This window comes from Gallinula chloropus (genome assembly GCF_964237585.1).
Source record: "Gallinula chloropus genome assembly, chromosome: 3".
Lineage (NCBI taxonomy): Eukaryota > Metazoa > Chordata > Aves > Gruiformes > Rallidae > Gallinula > Gallinula chloropus.
In genome coordinates this window covers 4,684,688-4,707,310 of record NC_140087.1, presented here as the reverse complement: position 1 = coordinate 4,707,310, position 22,623 = coordinate 4,684,688, and the positions used below count along the sequence as shown (strand labels likewise).

The 22,623-nt window shown below is 36.1% G+C and overlaps 1 protein-coding gene across 3 annotated transcripts in view; it reads right to left on the bottom strand.

The window, feature by feature from the left end:
• Positions 1–22,623, bottom strand: part of TRDN (triadin) — a 232,991-nt gene that overhangs the window by 120,786 nt on the left and 89,582 nt on the right. For all 3 annotated transcript variants that reach the window (XM_084262483.1, XM_084262482.1, XM_084262484.1), the window contains one exon: positions 6,290–6,371. In XM_084262483.1, the coding sequence (XP_084118609.1) occupies positions 6,290–6,371 (82 nt within the window). The remainder of the gene's footprint in view (positions 1–6,289; positions 6,372–22,623) is intronic.

Here is a 22,623-nt window from a genome sequence, read left to right as displayed (position 1 = left end):
TGACTGGTCAGTTCCACTTTTGATTCTAAACAATTTCACGCATATTCACAAAATAAGGGCCCTTTAGGGTTACAAATATTTTGGAGGAATTGAAAAAAATGCAGGGAAATATTTCTGCTTATTTTAGGAGATAGTGGAAGCTCATACTTTCAAAATTAAAATTCAAGTAGAAAATGACTTCAGCTGTCTGAAAAAATCCTTTTCTGGGGTAAGAGTGTCCTTCTTTGTCCAGTTATTTTCTGTGCAAGAAATTATTCTGTATTTTCCCAAATAAACTACTGAAAAATCAAGGCAGATCTAAGAAGCCTACAGTTCTTAGAATTGCTTGTCGCATGCAAACACATCTATGTGCATGTGAGCGTGCTTGCACACACACTCACATATTCCCTGTCTTACAGGTGAGTGCTTATGCCAACATTAAGTGCATTTTTGCAAAGCTCTGTTTAAACCATATGGTTTCATTTCAGCAGAGTGATGATGTAGAATTTGTTCTCATATTGAACAAGTGAAAGACTAATGAGGCACACAGGTCACTGGAGATATGGTACACCCTGAAGTCCTAAGCAGTATCTCCAGCCTCAGTTTGCTTTTTGAAGCTGCTTTGTTGTTTTCAAATCCCAATCTGAAACACTATTTGGCAGATTTGAAAGTTGCTTATGGAGATATTTTTGAGGTCTGGAGAAAGTATGAAATAGCAGTATTGTGCTTGAATTTCCTAGTGTTTCCATGTGACTCACCAAAGTGTTCTTCATTTCTTCCTGTAGTAATTATAGGCTCCTTATTCATTACTCTTGAATTAAGCATCAGAAATGTTAATAGCATGGGGATATATGTTGCGCCCACTAAGTGACACCCACTAAGTGGGTAGCAAAGGACCACAAATACCAGTGTAATGAATCCAGAGTGTGCATGCCAAGGGAAAAAAGGGAGTGCATTCCAACTTCCATGACAAGATGAGCAATAGAAAATCCATTGGACAATGGTCAATGGGAAATATGATGGAAATATGATTGTGATGAAGAATTCCCAGGGGAATGGTGACTTTTATGGTGTGATCTTCCCTTCCAAGAACCAAATGAACTAAGGCAGCAGGGCTATCCTTGTCCTTCCTACCAAGCATCATGAATCCACAGCAGCACCAGTTGTATTATCAGTGTTGGGAAAGGCTTAGATGATGTTTTTTATGGGCCACGCTTTTGAGCCTGAATGTCTGAGGTTTAGGAAAAATGGGATGACCGGACTACACAGGACTTATTTTGCAAGGGTTTCCCTTTGATTTCCAAAGAAATTTCTGCCTCTGAAAGCCCAGATAATCTTAGTTCAAGTAAATCTTTTTCCATTTGCAGGTGTAACATATGCAAAATATTACAGGGGTGGGTTTCTTTTTTAATAGATTAAAAAGATTTTTAAAAGTTATAATAATCTTCTGAGTTAGTTGGTTTGGTTATTTCAAATTTGGCTGAATACTTATTTTTAAATGCATAATTAAATATTGTAAATTGCATTATGGTTATTGTTACTACTAATGAGAAAATGTAGCAATATGTCTAATCAAAATATCTATGTACATGATTTTTCTATGTTCTAGTAAGCTTCTTTCCCGATGCCTGTTTAATTTTTTCTGTCTTATGCTAGCATAAATGTAGTACAGAAGAATCCCATGCCATTAAGTAAAATGTCAAGGGCTTTCTGAAACAGTGAAGATTTAGACTTTTTTTCATCATAGCTAAATCATTAAGGTTTACTGCCTAAAAATCTAATCTAAATCATTAAATAACTCACTTTGAAACCTTGTGTATATTGTTTAAAAGGTTTTACTGTCTTCAGTACAGGCTCATGGAGATGTAGGACACATCTCAAAAAACTCGTGTCTATGCTGCATAAACAGCACCTTGTTAAAGCTACCTAAACTGTTTATTCTAATAAACTAGATTAAAATATAGCCAATGATAGTTCTGACAAATATCTTTCATATTTCCTTTTATTCTCCCTTGGATTGAAGTTTATCAGAAAATGGATTTTTATCCACAAATCACATCAGTACTATTAAAAATACTCCAAATGTGGAGAAAGCATAAAAATATTCTGCATTTTTAAAGGTTTATGTTGTATTTTGAATAACTTTCACTCAAAGGACTTTTTTAAGGGTAATTGATTTTATAGTATAAAAGAAAAGAATAGGTTTTTACAGAACAATCTGTGTATAGAAGAGGAGGTGTCCATTGACAGACTGTACAGAGGCAGATTGATTTGTACAAGATTTATACACTTCTATACATCAAGGAAGCTTTGTCAAAATTTAGCAATTTAGATACTCTTGGTTATATCCCTAATATTATACTCATGAGCTGATCTAGGGACTAGAAATTCCACTTAGTCAGACAGTGTCCTTCTATTCAGTAACAAAGATACATGCAGATTTCTATTTCAGTGCCAATTTAGCCTGCACAGGAGTTTTGGAAGAAGTTAAACATATTTCACAGCACCTCATTTTACTGCATTCTGCAAAATCTGTAATTAGAGGATTCAAAGAATGATCTAGAGAAAATATTTTTTCCCTTTAGAAATGCTCTGAAGACATTAGAAAGATTTTATTTTTGTCTTTTTTTTTTTTTCCAGCCTCATTTAGTATCACACATACCAGCAAGATGACAAAAAGCAGTTCAATCAAAGGAGGGGGATATTTCCGAGCCCATCACAATCCATTAACAGATCAAACTGGTTATGCTGATGACTCTGCTGTGATAAATGCTCTCCCACTCAAAGATACAAGCAGAGATTTCTAGGACAATATAACCTCGAGTCATACTTGGATACAATGCTGTTTAAAGTCTTTTTTTGTGGTACAGTGGTCTTCAAAGTGGTACAAAGAACACTGTCTGAGCTCATATGTAATTGAGAGGAGGGTTTTGATACAGGCTTCTCACAAAAGTGCTGTGATCTTGTGCAAAAGGAAAGACTTGCTATTCTGGAAATATTACTATGAAGCCTTGCTAATAACCAGTGTCTGAGCTTAGTTTTTGACATTTCTTATCTAATTGTGTCATCTTCCTGAGCGATTAGCTTGCAAAACATGGGAGGGCTATCAGAAAGGAGAGTCTTTCTCAGGTGAATGGGGAAATGGAGGATGCTGAAAGCTGTGTGAGCTCAGCAATGTCAAGACCTGAGGCAGAGATTCGATGTACATTGCAGAGAAGATTTAGGATGTCAGTGCATAACAAAATACAAGAAAGCTAGAGCTAAAAGACGTGGAGAAGACTGCAGCTGAGGAAGAAACATATTAAAGCCAAAGTTCAGATAGCCTTGGAGAACAGATCTGTTCAAATCACAGCCAGTGCCAGCATCCTCCCTAGATGGCAGCATCAGAGTGTTAGCCAACCTGAGAGCACTGCTTCCAAGTCCTTGTGAAACTCCAGAGAAAGATAAGGTAAAGAATTTAAAATTAGTTCTTTTATTTCATGGCTCGTCAAACAAGGGTTCCAAGCTTGGAACACAAGTAGAAGTTATCTTTCTATGTCTTTCTCTTCACAATTCCCCTTTCCCTATTTCTTGTGTTTATTGTTATAGGATCTTTTGGTTTGTTTTGCCATTATTTTCTGTTGGTGAACTGAAATTTCAAACTCTTCATTGAACTTTGAGTGTAAGATCTCAAAACAACACTGCTTGTTGAAAAGACACAAACCACCATGAAACAGGAGGGCAACGATCTGTCATTTCCCCTTCTGACCAGATGAGTACAAAGTGTTTTGCTTTCTGATCTGGATGTGTGTGAAAAGTTCAATTCACATGAACACACTTCAATGCAATTTATATATTTACTATATTCTGTAGAGTACAAATTGAGATTGTCTTACATAATCACCCTTTTCTGACAGCTTTACTGGAGATGAATTAAGAGAAAATGGTAATGACAAGTAAAGGAAGGTTGAGATGTGATACATAATCACGATATGCTGTTTTTCTGAGACCTCACAGATTCAGCAGAGCATAGTTTCTACTGGGCGTTGGATACTATCCAAGAAAATCTTTCTATTTGAAAGTATCAAATCATCTAAAACTGTTAGACACATCTGGCACATATACTACCACTATTTTCACCTTATCAGAAATCAGGAATGGTCCGAGATTACCTAAGGCAGCAGTGGAAAAACAGGGCAATAGTGAAAAGACCTGAACCTTGAAAATAGAGTAAAATTTTCTCAGCCTTTAGCAACTGCACTGTGCCTGGTATCAGAATACCATTGAGTTGGAAAGCCTAGGTTCTAAATTTTCTGTATGACAACCATTCTTTTTTACCTTTCTACCTTTTTTTTTATAGCTGATTGCTTCTGTCAAGGGCTGGGCCGGAACTTTCATGTTATAAAAAGTACATTTCTCAATTAACAAATGCCTGTACTTGATCACTATTCTGAGAACTTATTATGCTACCTTCAACTATGTTTATAAGAAGAATCTGCTATTTCAGTCTGTCCCTTCACCCGATCGGTGGTGTTTAGTGATGTACCAGTCATAAAGGTATGCAAGCATTAAGAAGTCTAAGACAGATGTCTCTTCAACATATTCAGAGACTGATATTTCTCTGCCTACTCCTCTATTCCCCTTCTGACAGTGTGCCAAATATTCCCATAAATGACTTAATTATTTTTTCCCAGTTTCAGGGTTTAGGGTTCCTAAAGGCACCTTGGCATATTTTCTCATGTATGGAAACCACACAACAGAGCAATAGAACAGCTTTATGCAGCAGCACGTTGCAAGTAATTCTTCTTTCTTCATTTCCTCCAAAACTCTCCTGAACACTATTGTAACCTAGTGAGTGGCCTTGAGCCTTAAAGGGAATTTCTCTGTACGATTCTGAGTAGATAATCTGCTCCCCAATTTGTTTGCCAAATGGGTGTCTAATTTACATTCCCAATTACCTCAATTGCATGCATAAATGAGCTAATGAAACACACAAATGTGTAACTGGTCATAAATAGTAATTTCCATGTGCAATTGCAGTAATTGCATGCTCCTCATGATTTTCAAAATCAAGAACTTAATGTTAATTTGATGCTGGTTCATGTTGTATAACACTTATATTTAAAGACTAAGTTTATCACTCAGCAAAAGCAGCAGTCTTTTCCTATTATGCCTTTTTTCCATTATGGTTAATTGGTGGATAACAGTGTTTAACATTGCAGAGACTTCTTTTTGCTGATAAGCACGGTTCAAACATTTTCCTAAAAATAAGTAGGACTGCAAATCTACTTATGTAATATATTGTGTCACAGTAACCACAGTTTCATAGTTCTTTAAACAGTGTATTTACAAAGAAATACTCACTCGGAAAAAGAGATAGTAAGTCACGTAACTGCTTTTATCCAAGCATTCTGATTCACAATAATAACATTACAGAAATATCTAATTAATTTAACTCTTTGTTTTAGTGGTAGGTTCTGCCAAAATCTAGCTCTCATTTCTGTATTTCCAATTGCAGGCAAAGCCTGTAGCTTTTCTTACTTGTTCTGCTGCCATCCCATCTGTTTTTCTCTTAGATAGCAATTCCTTTCCAGATAAAATAGAACTAAGACCTCTATGAGAGAGATTAGCAAGTGTGATGGTGTGACTGAATGACTCCAAAGTATACTATGAAAACTTCTATATAATTACATGAAAAGACTCATGCATTTGGTAGAATTAAATTGTATGGTGTAGACCAAGACAGTATATTGCAGTTGTAGTTTTAAGTCAATGGACATAGTCTATTTTGAAATGAAAATGCACATTTCAACCATTTTACTAATATGATTAAACTGTAAACAATAGAATTCAACTGAAAGGACTATGTTTAATTCTTCTGAATGTAAGAACTGACTTTGTATTTTTCTTTCAGTGGTTTTAACAATAGGAATAGTGTTGGCAAATGCACAGCCAGAGTATTATGTTCATTATTACAGATAATACAGAGAAACATTACTAAATAACAATAGCTGAAAGAGTAATCCAAAGTCTATTAAGAGGATAATGTTGATTATGTTTACAGTTAGATAGCAATTTATGGACGAACACAATCGAAACATTTTACAGATTGAGCCTATAATCTATTTCACTCAGGAAATTGCCTGAGCCATCTGTGGGACTACTATAAGGAATATTTAGGTCTTGTCATGCAAATATGATTGTACCATCCATTCCCAGGCCTAATTTTTTGATCAATTTTATAAGATAGGTTATATTTATAAACAAAAGCCACTTGAACAAAGAGTCAAATTAATGAGTAGAAACCAATAAAAGAAGAAAAAATTCAAACTTGCCTTCAACAGCTGCTGATTTCTTTCTTGGAGTATGTTCTAGAAGAAGACGAGGTGGCATCACTTCCTTATGTCCTGCAGCTGAGTATACAGATTAAGAAGCATAGAAAATGTATTCACTAACAGGCTGAGCAGATTCACTGGGAGGCTGAGCTCCCTTCAGAATTGTTCATGTTTAAAATATTACACTGTTTGTAAAAGCTATTATCTTCCAGACACCATAGGAAGGAAATGTATTTCCCAACAAATAAAGTAATTTATTTCTAAGAGACACATTTTAAATCAGTGAAGTCCAAGTGACTCAAGCATATGCTGAAATGCTTACAGTTCTATTTTTCTTCATTAGACTAAAAACTCTGCAGAATAATGCTGTGATAATAAGGTTACATATTCATGATGCCTCTTCTACAGTAAAAGCTTATTTTCTTCTGTCAAACAAATGATCTTCAGTTGTTCCCTCAAGTCCACTTATTATGAACTTCTTGAAACACCAGTAAAAATTATGATGTTTCTCATCCTTAAGGATTGTTCCTAATTAGCCAATTCCAAACAGGTCATACACTGTAAACACTGACAAGGTTCTCATTCCAGCCACTGACTGAAACTTCCTTCCTCTCTCAGAGTGTTAAACTGTTCTCTCTCACGATATTGAGCTGGGACTTTTTTGTATTGTCAGGCTACGTGCAAGTACCAGGCTTTATCCAAAATATATTTTCATTTCATTCCCCAAAGATTCACAAATGGAACTGTTGCAGTCTTATATTCCTTCTGATTCTTTTCTGGTTTGTAACACCTGTTTGCAGACTCATTATTTCATTTTAATTTCTTTCTCTGACATTTATGCTCTATAGCTATCCTGTCATTGTCATTGCAAAGTGCAATTTGTTGTGACCTGTGAAATAAAGTTAAGTAGTTAAATATAATATCGATTCAGTCATATGCATCAACATGCATTCATCGCACCAGATCCCACATGCAAACAGGTTGTTAAATCTCAGCTCCAGCTTCACATCAGAAAATCAAAGCCATGCCTCATGCTTGGTGATAGGCTCAGAAGAGGAATTAAGATTTTAATGAGCCTTGGAAACTGCAGTATCATACTTACCCCTCTCGTTTTGTAGGTATGCTCATTGGGGAATGCATGAGGAAAACATCATTTTGAAGACAGCAGTGGGATTTGAGCACCATGGTCTGAATGTTATTGCATCTCATCAGCATATGCACAATTGCAGGGAAATAATTTGTAAGCAGGTATTTCAGTTTGTCTGGTAATTTGTATAAAATTCCACACATGGAGCCACTCAAACTTGACTCACAGGCCTGAGCCACTGACTACATTGACACAATCAATGCATCGAAGGCGCTGTGCAACAAATGGTAACAATCTTGGGCCTTACATGTATTTCCTATCTGGGCAATAGTCAGGAGTGGATATTTACCAATCCCATCATATAATGACTCTATCCTTAAAATGAATTTTGGAAATCCAGCTGTCTAGCCAGGATTTTCCAAAGACTTGGAATCATCTTGAAACCGCAAACTGAGCTAATGAAATGATGAATACCATTTCTTACCAACTAGAAGAGAAAAGTTATATCCATAATCCTTGTCAACATACAGAAACGTCATTAATTGAATTCCTAGTTCAGAATGAAAACAAACACAATATAACAATTAATGAAGAACGGATAAATAATCTTATTCTTTCTGCTAGACTAAATTTCAGTTCGTTTGGGGTTTGGGGTTTTTTTGTTTGTTTGTCTGTCTGTTTGCTTGCTTGTTTTGTTTTTCCCTAATCTAGATCACCTATCCCTAGATGGAAAAAAGTGCTAAATTTTATAACTTGGACTAAGTGTTTTGTGTGAAAGATGATAAAGGGCAGGGGCTCAGAATGTTGAGCACATCAGTAATGAAGAAGGATGGTCAGTAATTTGGACTTCAGCATGGTATCTACTGTGTGGGGCAATGATCTAACACCTCTAGGTCAAGGTACAGTCTGTCCCCATTATCTTCCTGGTCTTTGCTGTAGCATCAGTTTCCTAATGATTGCACCAGTGTTAGTTAGTATAATGCCAGTGCGATACCACTTATTGCTAATGACTTGTCAAGTTCTATTTCATAGTTTTACAAGTTTTAAGCAAATCATTTATTTCATGCAAATTGACCACATGATTCGATATGAGAGTGTTTTAAGCACCAAAAGCTTAAGCTTCACGGATCAAAAACTTTCCCTTAGGCCAGAATGTTTGTTCTGAACAAGTTCCCATCCACTCTGATAAAAAGCTTCTTTAATGTTTCCATGTGTTATTAAATGTCTTTCTATTCACTTTGATGGGAATGCAAAGGACAGTAGCTGAATAAATATTTTATCCACTCTTTTGATGAAAGATGTTAAAGGGGATATCCTAAGTCAAATTTCTTTTCTTTCTTTTTTTCTCTTCTCTAAGTTCTAAAGCTCAAGTGGTTTTCAGCAGTACAGAGAACTCATAAATAGAAATGAAGAATTGGCCTCAGCAGATCAGACCATTAGGATTAATGGTGTCTACTATCTTGACTCCAGCAGTGGCCATTTGGACACATATCCATGATGTAAATGATAGGAAGGCAGGATGTTTTTAATGATCCCAGTGGACAATCAGATTAGTCCATGAATCATGAGAAGTCATTATCCAGATTACCACTGTTATTATTGGTCATACAGTGATCTTGCTGCTTTAAAAATGCAGCAGCAGAAGAGCATAGAAATCTAGTGTCTGTGTATTTATTTGCTTCTCATTTCAAATGTGGACTTTATTTTTCTACTGTGAGATCAGCCAAAAAACTTGATTTGTCTTGATTTTTTTGTTTTGTCTGTGGGATTTTTTTTTTTGTGTTTGATTGCTTTGTAAGGTGTAATTGCAAACAGAAAAATGCATTTCTATTCCTAATCTGTCCATGCAGTTTTGCTACAGGTGACAGCTATCTGACAACAAATTACAGCTGATGGAAACTGAAATAGTGAAAGATCTCGACTTTAAGCTCATGGGAATGTATTCACCAAGAGAAAAAATGTCATGTTAAGATATGACTATCTTCCTCCACTGTCTGAAAGGAAATAGATACGATGCAAAGATGAATAGAAGGTTTAAGACATTAGATGGTAACAAGAACATTTCATTAAAAAACAAGCTAAAGTACTCAAGCTCTGTGAAACTATAGTCATTGGTGTTTATTAAATCACTTGAGATGTCATGAAGAAATTCATTCTGGCTTGCTTTATGAATATTTAAAATTTTATGTTACATGATAAGGAATAAAAGGCAAACTTTAATTACCTTTTTGTTCTCAGTCTAGGAAGTGTCTTTCGACATGTGTCAAAAGTGTCATGTCTGAGGATTGAGGATAAATTGATTTCCTATGATAACTACAGATCATGTGGGCTTGCTTTCTTCCCTGTTCTGCACAGTTCAATTTGTCTGCAGTGACCTTAATTGACATAGATAAAGTCTCTAAATTTATCTTCCTAAATCAAAAGATCATGGGATAAAAGAAAACACTTCTAAATTTATTATTATTGTTACTGCTATTATTAATTATTTTTATTATTATTTATTACTGTGATTATTGCCATTATTACATTTGGTTTTATTTTTATAGCAGCTAAAGGCGTTGCAGATGGCTGAATATTCCACCACAGAAAGTGATGTGTGGAAACACTGTTCCTATGGCTTTGCAGTTCCTCAAATGCATATATTGGTTATCTGAACAGTAAGAATCCTACAGTCCAGCAGCACCAACACTTTGTTACAGCGTCTCTCAAAGAACACAGCAAAATATCTTCAGATACATCTCATTCTGCCCAAATGTGTCATCTTTCCCTATTGATAGTAGAAATAATGTAAAGAAGTGTGCTCTTTGTAGAGTCATTTGTCATGAAAAGTAAATTCAAATCAAACGTTTCATGAATCTTTGGAACAAGACATGGATCAGCAGAATGAGGTAAGACTGCCAAATATGCTTTTAGAGGATTGAAATCTTAATGGAATCCCACCATTTTGTCCAGCCTTCCAGTTTTAAAGTGGAAGTTGCTTGAAGATGAGCCTCTTGCTGTCAATCATCACTCTTTAGACATTAGACTGTCACTATTCTGAGGAAGGGTTTCTCCACTTAGTTTGTGTGCAGAAAAAATCATGAGCAAACTGGTTTTCATTACGAAAGACCAGCTGAGGATCAAGAGGTGAGGTTGTGTATATTTTTTGAACAATGCAAATGCTCATTTGTGAAAAGAATGAATAGAAATACAAGTGCCCCACATAGGCAATCTTTCTGAGGAACACATAACACAATGGTTTTATGTACACTAGTAAATTAAATGGTGCCTGAGACTGTTACTGGGCTCTGGGATTCAGATATGCATATGCTGAGACATATTTAACAGCATCTGACAATTTTGACCTGTACCAAGTAACAGTCTCTCAGACAATTCATCGTCTCAGTTCAGGAGTTAGCAAAGGCCAGGGACCACTCCCAGCAGACAGCCGTGATGCAGGCGTCCTGCTTTGACCTTGAGGAAGTGTAATGGATACACATCACTCTATGACAGGAGGAATCACGTTCAGAGAACAGTTGAGTTGAGTTTGATTTACCAATCTGGATGTAGCCAACCAGTCTTAAAAATGATAACGTAATTATCTCAGATGGAAAAAAAACATAGTTTAAATAGGGTCTTAATGACCTATTTGGAACTCAGATGGAATTAATGGATGATAAAATGAGACTTTTAAAGAGGTCTATCCGACCAGTCAACATGTATTTCAGTTTTTCAATTACAGTCAGGCTCTGGGTCTTTATTAAATGTGCAACATACAGTGAGACTCTTATTTTGCAAGAAGTTGATATCACCTAAGGAAAACCACTGCTACAGAATATATCCTGGGATTACCAGCAACAATACAATCCTTTAAATTTTCATTTTCTGTTATGCTGGTTATCAGCCAGTTGCTATTCTGATGCATAAGAAAAGAAGGAAAGGATAGATTACATGGATAATGCCCAATCTATCTATATGTTTGATTTGGGTTTAAAATACATTAAAAGCATCACATATAATATTGGAGCTCTACATAGTGTCTAATTTGTGTGTATAGCATGTTATTGAGAGATACTCCTCCCTCAACATGCAGACAACAAAACCAAGCCTATTATAAATAACCTAACAGCCCTGGGAGGCCATCCATCTCTTAAACTAAAAGCAAGGACCAGTAGGTTAACAGTGAAGGTGTAGCAAGGATGAATGCAGACTGACAATCAAAATGCTTTTTAGAATGGAATAGGGAGAAGGATTAAATGACCCTTCTGAAGGCACAAAGCAAAAAGTAGCAGCACCTTGACAGTCTTCTGGTTTTAATATGTAGCCATCTTAGTTGATCCTTTGGTTTTTAGTATGGTTTCTTATATATACAGATTTATAACTATATATGTACACTATACATATTCACACATATGAGCATGTGTGTACATGTGTAAATGCATATGTACACAAATGTATGTAGGCTTTTATTTAGTGAGGTTTCTGGGCAGAAAATGCTGCTTCTAGCTCTACTTGACTTGGTAACTGAACAGGTATGAGATTCCATTGGTGCAGATTCCTGGAGCTTGTGCAAACATCAGCTGGTCGATACATACCCATTCACCCACCAAACCAAATTAAAGTCACAGCTGGGATTTTGTTTGATATTTCTTTTCTTTTCCTGTGGCTTTTTATCTCACACAATGTAAGTGTGTGTAATGTGTACAAATTAGGCAGGCAAGAGAGGCCTGGGTAGAGCTATGAGTGGGATTTTTTTCCTGTTTTAACCTATAGCTGATGCGATTGGTCCCAACCAGAAATCTATGCAATGTATCTTAGTTGCATGGCTGAGCTGTGCAGTTAAATTCATTTGCAATACATCTGTTGGGAATTATTTTACCTCATTGAGGCACTAAAATCCCTATTTATCTCTATCCATATCTTGTGAAAGCTGTTCTAATTTTTGTGTTCAGAAGATTGAAGACATTAGGAAGCTAAAAGTTAAGTTTTAAGTTTTGCCATCACACATGAAGTAAGGCCACACAGCCTTTAAAAGACACAGGCATTAAAAGAAAATGAATTGAAAAAATTGAAATTTGAACTGAATTTTCTTCACTTCCTCCCATTATTTATCATGTACATTTAGCAGGTAAAAATAATCCAACATATAATGTTTAGAAATATTGGAGGATGGATCTCAAAGAACTAAGTCCTAGGACAGTGAAAATGATGGGTTACTGTGTGGAAATTATGGGTTATTATAGATATTGCTATGTACCAGAGTGCAAAAGGACTTTAAAAGTAGATTATAAAATGAAAAGATATATTCAAGCCTCTTCTCTCCCCCCCCAAATAACCTTTAATAAATTGTTATCATATACAATGATCCCTAGCAAAATTAATGTGAATACCAAGAGTTGGTATAGATGCATCCTTTTCACAATGTGAAGTATCCACAGGAAAATAATTAAAACAGAGAAAAGAAAACACTGCAATTAAATACTTGCTGTTAACAATTAAATGGAATGGAAGGGACTGATAAGCTGTTATGGTTAAATGCAACAGACACTGAATATGCCATTGGATCACTGCTCAGTAATTTATGAGTTATTTGAATTTGGTTTACCTGTACATAGCATCATTTAAACTGTCATTGGTCCAACTCCATCTCAGAAACATTCAGAGCTAAGGTCAGAAAAGCGATCTAGACACTACTTCAAGAATGCTAAAACTTTGTGTTGTCTTCAAGAAAGAGTGCTTGTGCCAGGTCATGATAAACAAAATCAGCATAGCACTGATAAAATCAAATTGCAAATACTATGATCTCTCACAATTACAAACATTAGTAAATAAACATGTTTAATGCAGAAATGACCGGAAGTCCAACTGAATCTAAATAGCTGTGACCATAAGACAAGAAGTTTTGCACCTCTCTGAATCTGTTTTCCAGAATGAGAGAAACAAGAAGTTAATTATTATGTTGCCTGTCTTGTCTACACTCGACAATCACCACTTTTCTGAAGTTAGAATTTCAATAACGCAGTTTGAAGTTGGATGGAGAAGAACTGAGTGATTTCCTTATATCAAATATCCGGAGTAGGGTCCAAAAGTGCAGATGTGTTGGCTACTAACTCCTATTCTGCACTCCCACTGAAAAAAATGAGGTAAGTATTAGGTAGGTGTTAAGCACCTCATACCTTTGAAAGTTGGGCTCTGTGTGATTAAGAAATTCAGTGAGCTTTCTCTTTTTTCTAAAAGTGTCATGGCTCTTATATTTTTTGGGAACTAGATGGACATAGGGATAGTGAAAAATATTAAAATTCATGGCTAAATTTACACCCTTTAAAACATATGGTGACATGAGTTTTGGTGAAATACTCCTCAGCAGCTGTTTCCTACAGCAAGGTGAAATACGTGGCCTGAACTGTTTCAGACTGAAACAATTTCAGCTAAAGCTCCTGGTTTTGCATAAAAGATAGGAAGAATTATGAGAACTATTGGAAAAAAAACCCTGTAACACTAGAGATAATTATTAAACCAATAACATTTTGGTAACTTCTGATTCTTCCTTCCCCTTCCGTTTCTTTCCTATAAAGAGTTCATTTTTAGGACAGAGTCCTCAGATTCACTGTCATGAGTTCCAACCCTCGTACTCAAGGCTTCCTCTATGAGTTTTGGGAAACTGACTTAACATATGATGCCTATGTATTCCTCCTATAAGTGGATATAAAATAACTGTTATATTAGAGAGAATAATAATAATAAAAAAAGAATGTTGTAAGCACACAGCAATGAAATGTCCCAAAGCTTAAATTCTATGAAAGTAGAAGCCATAAAAACTGGGGCTTTGTTCTGATGTTGAAATTATTTAGACTTCTGTTAGGCACATTTGGATAGGGAATGCCCTCTATATTTCCCTCTAGATTTCTTCCCTTTCCCCTTGTCTCACTTCCAAAATGCTACAGCAGTGCTATTATTGCTATTCATACTTTTCAGAGTGGCACTGCTGGTTTCATAGCTGAGCCAACAGCTGCTCCTGATAATACCATTTGAAGACTTAGAGAAAACTTGTCATTTCAAGTCTTCATTTGAGCAAAATCCTTGCTTGCACATTTTCAGCATACTTCTTGAGTGTATATAGGCTCTTTCTCAACCAGACATTTAAAAGTTAACTTTTAGACAGTTAAAACTAGTTAAGTCACCCGAGGGATGCATTTATAGTCAATGGAGAGAAATTGGTACCTTCAGAGGGTGATTCATCTTTTCTAACTTAGGCATCTTTTTTTTTTTTTTTTTAGGATGAAATTGTCCTCTGGAGGCCTCCATTTCATACCATTGGCTATAAAGACAGCTAAAAGGTTAAAATCTGGCAATTAACTTTTGGGTATCTAAGAGAGGCGCAATGAATTGCAAGCATCTCGTTTTGCAGCTCTGCACGGAGACGACACTACCCGTCACCAAGATATTCCAGGACTAAAATCAAAAGCTGTGCATGATTTTTCATACTGCAACTGCTGCCTAGTAACACGGTGCTCCCCAAATCCCCGGCAATTATATGAATGAAAATCACATTGTTGTGATTTTGTTGTCAAGCTTAAGGGAAAAAAAAAAAGGAAAAGAGAAAGATAAAAGCATTGTTTAGGTTTAATATGTGGGCATCAAATGCCTTTTGAACTCTTCGTGCTGTTTACTCTGTCAGATAATCCTGAGTGTGTTGAAGGACAAAGTGAAACAAGAGGAAGGAAAGTGAAATACCAGAGGGCAGAACTGCATTTCCTGATGAAGAAAAATAAACTAGTCTTGACTCATTCTAGTTATATGTCAGTAAGTTGCATGTCTTTTTTGACAAAGCAGATACATGCAGAAAAAAAGTGTACAGCAAAAGAAAGAAGCTCCTGAACAGGGAATGATCAAGGGAAAGGACCTGCCACAGCTAACTCTCCCTGTGACTGCACACTAGATGCAGCAAGAGGCAGATGTAAGCAAAAAATGGAGGGCACATGTTGCTTAGGTCACAGCTGAACAGTCCTCTGTCCTCTGCATCGCATGTTCTCACAGCGGGAGAGGTGAGGAATTATTGCAAAGCCAGAAATGCTTCATGATGGAATATATCTTGTCAAAGCATTTGTAGATCCTGTCTATGATCTTCTTATCTGTGTGGTGAAGTGACCAGGTACAGTTTCTGTTGTTAAAACTGAGCTTCATTCAGCAAAGAATCTATATTTGGGTGTGGAGAAGTAGCTTCTCGCAGTCCCACAATGGAGTGATAGGTTTTGCCTTGCCAATGAAAATCTCAGAAGAAAACTCAAAGCCCTTCAGTATGTATTTTTCCTTCTTTATGATGTTTCAACATACTCAACGCCAGGAGATGCTTAAAGACAAATTTGCACAGATCTCAGGTATTTATTGAAGTTGAGAGATTCATTTCATGGTGGTTAACTTTCCCAAGAGAGTTGCAGGAATATATTCTAATGGTAATTTATTCATTAGCTCACTTATGATTTTATAAATATATATATTAGAAATATATAGCCTGGGTTTATAGAACTAACTGAAGGAGAAGATTGTAGGTTGTCATGTCTCATCAAAGACAGATTGCAACCCATGTAAAGTGCCTGGTTTCCTGAGATGGGTGGCATTTAAGATGTAGTTGGCTGGCTTAATTAACTCTGTGATGGCCTCTATTGTTTCCCAGGCATGAAGGAGATTAAGCAATTGGTTAAAGTCTCCAGGGACTATTAGGTTGATAAGTGTTTAAAATATAGGTTCTGTAGTGCTCAGTGCTACAATACCAAAAACTTTCTACAGATCAAGCTTGCTCTCCAAAGTTAGATAATTACAGAATCAAGAGGCACATATATGTGGATCCATGTGGGTAATTCTAAGCAGTTTTTGACTACACTATTTGCTAACAGGATGTTGCTGAGCAGATGTTCCAACCTGCAAAATAAATGTCAAGCCCTTTACTGAGTCTCACTTTTAACTAGTTGAAGAGCACTTAGATCATTTGAAAGGGAGGAGGAGGCAAATTTGGAATGGTCAACACAAGATATCTTGCTAAGTGTTGGAAATGGCTGAAATATTTTGCCTACATTAATCATCTTTAGTGGAAGAATAATCTGTCATGGCAAGTTCTGAGTCCTACCAGCTGAAGTTTGGCAGAGTTATGTGTTGCTGATTTCAGTTACACTATTTTCTACCAATATTGCTTATAATGCAATCTCAACTCTATCAATAATTGTATCCCATCCCTTTAAATAACTAATCCTACGAGTGTTCCAAATAGAAATACTGTCAGAAAAATCTGTAATATACATAATCATTGTCTGGATTCTTTTGCAACATACTGATTCTTAAAAGCTAATACATCCAGGCTTGGAAAAGGAGGCTCTTTTGTGAATTGTGTTTTTCCCCATACTTGAAGCTATCCAAGCTCTAAAAAGAAACATATGTTCTTATAGGCTGACATTTACAACTTATGTTTTTTAGGTTTCTGATTTGTTCCTTGCCAACTATGCCTCAAAAATATGGATAAAACTACTTTTGGCTTAAATAATTTTCTGCAAATATTTTTCATATTGAATTCATTTCTGACAATGATATTGAGTACTGCAGAAGGGTTGTATAGCTCTATAATGCTTCCATTTTTAACCTACTTGAAATACTATCAGTATTTCTTGTAATAATTCTAACTGGAAATCAATGATGAGAATGAGTCATTAAATGTGATAACTGTTTTACAAGGTCACTGCTTGAACTTATTTTAAACTTTTTAATATGAAACTCAATTCATTATTAGCTCTATTTTTTTATATTTAATTTTTGCCTTTACTTTCTAAGCAGCTACTTTTCAAAACTGAAGTGGTTGAGTCTTTTGATGATCCTCCACAACTCAACTAGCCTTTTCAGACACTGTTAATGAATTTTTTGAAATGACCCTTGATTTTAGAATCTGAACTATATGAAATAGTTATACTGTGAAATAGTAGTAATAAAATATAAGTGCAAGAATGCTTCTGTTAGCTGAATGTACCTCTCTCTGCTTTCACAGATTAAATTGGTTTATTTAAATCAGTAATTTAGACTCATTTATACCAGCAAAGGTTTAGGTTTTCTTTTGTATTACATTAAGTCTGACTCCTCAGAGTGGCTTGCAGTGAACTGTTGTCCTGGGTTTGGTTGCAACAGAGTTAATTTTCTCCCTAGTAGTGGCTAAAGTTCTGTGTTTTGGATTTAGGATGAGAATAATGTTGGTTATACACTGATGTTTTTAGGCAATGTTTATACTAAGTCAAGGTCTTTTCAGCTTCTTATACTGCCCTGCAAGAGAGGAGGCTGAGGGTGTCAGGAGGGGACACAGCCAGGGCAGCTGACCCAAATTGGTCAAAGGAATATTCCACACCATATGATTTCACGGTCAGTATGTATAAATACAATATACATATGATGACTATCAAAGAAAGAGGTTTGTTCCTCTCTACAGAAGCAGAATATCATGTATTCCCTGGGTAGCTTCTGGGAGAGTGAAAGTAGTTTGAAAGATTTTTTGGCAAAGTTACAATAAAGTGCCATAAAAGTGTTGACAGATGCAGCTTGGTGTGCCAGCATCTGGCTCGGATTCACGGTGGGATGATATAAGCAGGGAATAATGGATAGCTATTTTGCCTCTGTGGGATGGTGTCAGGAACGTGTGCTGGTAACGTCCCCATTAGCAGATCAATGTCAATTCAGAGTTTGACCAAATAGAAACAGCTTTTGTGGCAAGAGGGGAGTCATAGTCGAGAACCTCATTGTAATGACATCTGTGGATGTCTTATAATTTTACCTAACTGGATAGAAATGTAAAGAAGCAATATTTAGATTTCAGATGACAGCTAAAAGCCATTGCAAGAATTTCATATTAATAAATCAGAAAAATTTCAATAATTAAAACTTAATTTTCATTTTCTCATACACATATTTAAAATTGCTCTTCATTATTTCTTTCATTTCAGAACTCTTCCAGAAGATTACTAGAGGAATAAATGCTACTCTCATTCATTCATCTCCATTTATGTCATCAGCAAAAAATTCTGTTGACAGGCATTTCTTCATATGAACAAGCTTTTTTTTTATAAACTGATGGACAATTAACTGCCAACTCTAAAAATGAATCCAGATGAGTCTCTGCAAGTTTTGGAGTACAGTTCTCCCCACAGAGAGAGAGAAGACATGTTAGTTCTTATGTTCCTTTCCCATTTAAAAAGTAAAACTGGAAGTTTCACAACACCCAAACTTTCCCCTTTATATTTCACTAAAACAAATGTCTGGTTTTCTTGTTTTGTACTGTAGGGGAGAAGGTATTGTGTAGGTAGCATCAAAAAACATCTCTCCATTGGAAAAAAAATCCCCTAGCGTTCTCTCTGAAATGTGAAAGTCTGTAACACAGTTTTTCATGCTGAATTTCTCCCTACAAAAAGCAGATAATATGTTACTTTCTTACTTGTTAAAACTGGGGTTTTTTTTATTGTACTGCATGAAACTTATCCCCAGAGCAGCTTTGCTAGTATCAAAGTTGTTCTGATGTAAATGTAATGTAACAAGGTGAAAAGCTACCCCTTTTAATTACTACATCCACAACACATACTAGCCTTTAACCAAGTAGGAGTGACACTTGAAAATAGTTAAGAGCCTGAAGCACTTCGCCATCTGAATGGCAGAGGGCAAGTATTTAACTCTGATGCTACAGCCCACCCACAGCAAATACAGCCATTTGTACTTTCCAAATTAATGGTCTCAGGGCTTTTTTTCCAGTAATATACTCTACCATCTTCCAATACCAGTACCTCCACAAATCTTTTAGGATATTAAATGGCAGATATCATACTGACAATGCCTTGGAATTCTCTTACTACACTGCTTAATAACAATAAACCCTGATCTTTGACTGAGGACTTCTGGACAATGGAAGAGACAAGCCCTGGAAGAACATTGTAGACATGAAGGACATTCAGTCTGCCACTTCTGTCCACCATCAAGGAGACTGTAGCATTCCCTATGGATTCCTGACACAATTTCCCTCAATTTATCTCAGCTGTCTATGTTTGTCTTTTATTTTTTTATCTTTTTTTCCTTTTTCCATGAGCATATGTGTGAAGGGTGAGGCTTTGATGATTTTTTCAAGAGAAGGTGGGATGAATGTTTTACCCTATAGCATGCACTCTTGCCAGAAATCCTGATGAATTTCTCCAGGGCACATATTTTTTTCAACAGTGTGAGATTAGCAGAATTGTACTTCACTTTGACTTTTATACCCAGGCATGGGAATAGACAGCAAACACATGAGGGTAAACTGATTAAAAGAAATGGTATGGCCCCATTCCTTTGCAGTCTAGGTATTATTTGAAACAGTCATGCAGTGCTATAAGCTCCATAGGGTACTTTGGTGCTTCAGTGCAAAGATTTTAGGTAGGCTAAATTGACAGTAATATAATATCTGGGCTCCCATGCTCTTTGTTGTCAGGTGATTGTACACATCATCCAGTTGAGTCCAGTGTACAGTGAAATGCAAGTTGTTTAACCAAAACTAGAACACAGTAAACTTAGGCATGTGAAATAAACTTCCAAGCAATTAAAATGAAACCAAAACCCGACCATACATATGTAGGATGCCCATGGGAAACAAGGGTGCCACACTACGACCACATCCCCAAGAGAAGCTCATCACTCAGTTTGGCAGCATGCGCAACCACATGCGGAGGTGGGCATGCAAACAAGAGACACACAAGAATCCACTTTAGGTAGCTGCAAGATATAAAAGGCATTTTATTGGGACAACTTGATCTGCTGGAGTAGTTCAGGAAATGTAAATGCAAAGCAAGCAGGCAAACATTGCAGGGAAAGCAGGGCGGGATGGTAAAACAGGAGTTTGGCACAGGGGGGAATAAAATAGAGCTACGTGCTGAAAGAGTGACCAGCTAGTGTCCCACGTGGGTGAGGATTTGAAAACCTCCAAGGGCAAAAATCAGTTATGAAAATCAAGCTAAAATTTGCAACTAAACCAATTTTTTTTTCTCTTGCCAAGAAAGTATAGCAATACAAGTAAGAGCACTAGCAATATTGCTCAGAACAAAAATCAGGAATATCAAATAAACTATCAAACACATGGAATGGACTATCTATATCCATGAACCTATACAAACGAAAGTCAGTGCTCTTCTGTATCAGAAAGGGTGTCTTGGACACCAGAAATACCAGTGCCATTAGAGGAAGAGAGGTGCCATTCAGAACCAGTGCGTCTCAGCATCTCTTAACAAACATTCTTTCCTCTTTAGTTTTTAACATTTTAAAAGTAAAACTTGGAAAAAATACCCTGTAAGAGATGCATATTAATTTTTTATTTACAGGCAGCCAGAAGGAGCACAAAGATATTTGGACAGAGCAATTTGTTAATGCTGAGACAGTACTGCCCATTCTTGGCTGAGAAACTGTAGTCCAGGGATAAATAAGATCAGAAAATCTGTCCTTTGGAGGAAAGGTGGTTCAAGAGTGCCTCTGAGAAATTGTCACTTATCACATGCATGTTAGAGAGAAAGTAAATATATTCTCAAGCTTCATACTTCATCAGATCAAATCAGAAAGCAATTTTTCATACTCTATACGGTGAAGCTCAAGAGGACTATCTATAAATGTCTCGGTACAATCCAGGGTAAGTCACTGTTGCAGTCATGATATTCATGAGATGGACTTCTGGTTTATCAAAACTTATCTGAGTTTATGGATAAAACTCCACTGGTATCTATTGTAAAGGGCTGAGAACCTCAGACACTTCCTTTAATAAAAAGTAAAATAAACATCTTGGAAGTTAATTGATATTGATGCAATTGTGATTTACAAGGTAATCTGTATGAAATTGGGGACAAATTCTGGCAAGAGAAACAAGAAAAACAGTTAATGCTTCATGGAGCAGCTTAGCAAAAGTTGTCCCTTCTCTGGAGTCTTATGGAGTCACTGTGTACATTTTACACACATTTAATTCCCCTTTTTAAAGCTAGGATTATAGTAACAAGAAAAAAAATTGAGTAAATCAAAAGCGTTTCAAAGTAATTTGTTAAAATCAGCACAAGAGCATTAACTGACTTCCAATAGATTGTTCAGGTTATTGTCAAAATGTATTAATTTATATATTTTAAAAGATGTATCTAATTAGAAGACACAAGGATCTGAGTTTTATTTTTAATTATTTGATCACTACGAAATGCTATCTTAAATGGTTTACTTTTTGTCATGAATTGTTGCAAAAAATGTATGTCAAACTAAAATAATTCAATGTTGCCAATAATGAATACGAACTTTTCAGTAATACAAATACTTAAAAAACACTATCAAAGAATACATACTGAACAATATAGTTATTACTGACATTATAAATCCATATGTTGTGCCTAAGCAATTTAATGAGTGGGACATTGCTCTTATAAACTCAGGAAGACAGGACATCATATTTATGCAGACAATCATACAAAATGCTAATTTACCTGTGTGAAGGAGTTTTTTCCAAGAAAAAAATGGGATTTTTCTTTGCAAGTGACAGTATTGAGATTAACAGAAACGATTCCTGGTTTTAAAGTATTCTCTTGTCAGTGGGATTGTAGTTGAATTCCTTAGCTGAATCGGACCAAGGTCTCTCTGGTTTTGGCAGGGTTGAAGTTAATTTTCTTCCTAGCAACTGATATAGTGCTGTGCTTTGGATTTAGGATAAGAGTAATGTTGATAACACACTGATGTTTTCAGTTGTTGCCAAACAGTCACGGACTTTTAAGCTTCTCATGCTGCCCTGCCGATGAGAAGGCAGGGGGTGCCCAAGAAGCTGGAAGGGGACACAGCAAGGGCAGCTGACCCAAACTGGCCAAAGGAATATTCAATATCATATGAAGTCATGCTCCATATATACAACTGGGAGGGGGTTTGCTGAGAGCTGGAGTGACTTGGGAACTACCTGAACATGAGCTTTAGGTGGTGCATCGCTTGTATAGTTTTTATTATTGTTACTAGTACTGTTATTATTACTATCATTATCATTATAATCACCTTCCTTTTCTGTCCTATTAAACTGTTTTTATCTCAATGAAAAAATTGTTTTTAAATTTATTTTTCTATTTCCAGTTCACTCCCCTGTCCCACTGGGCAGGGAGGAGTGAGTGAAAGGCTGTGTGGTTGTTTTAAATACTGACTGGGTTAAACTGCAATATTTGGGGCAATGTAATTTACCATTAAATATATAAACCAATAAAAGGATGAAATATA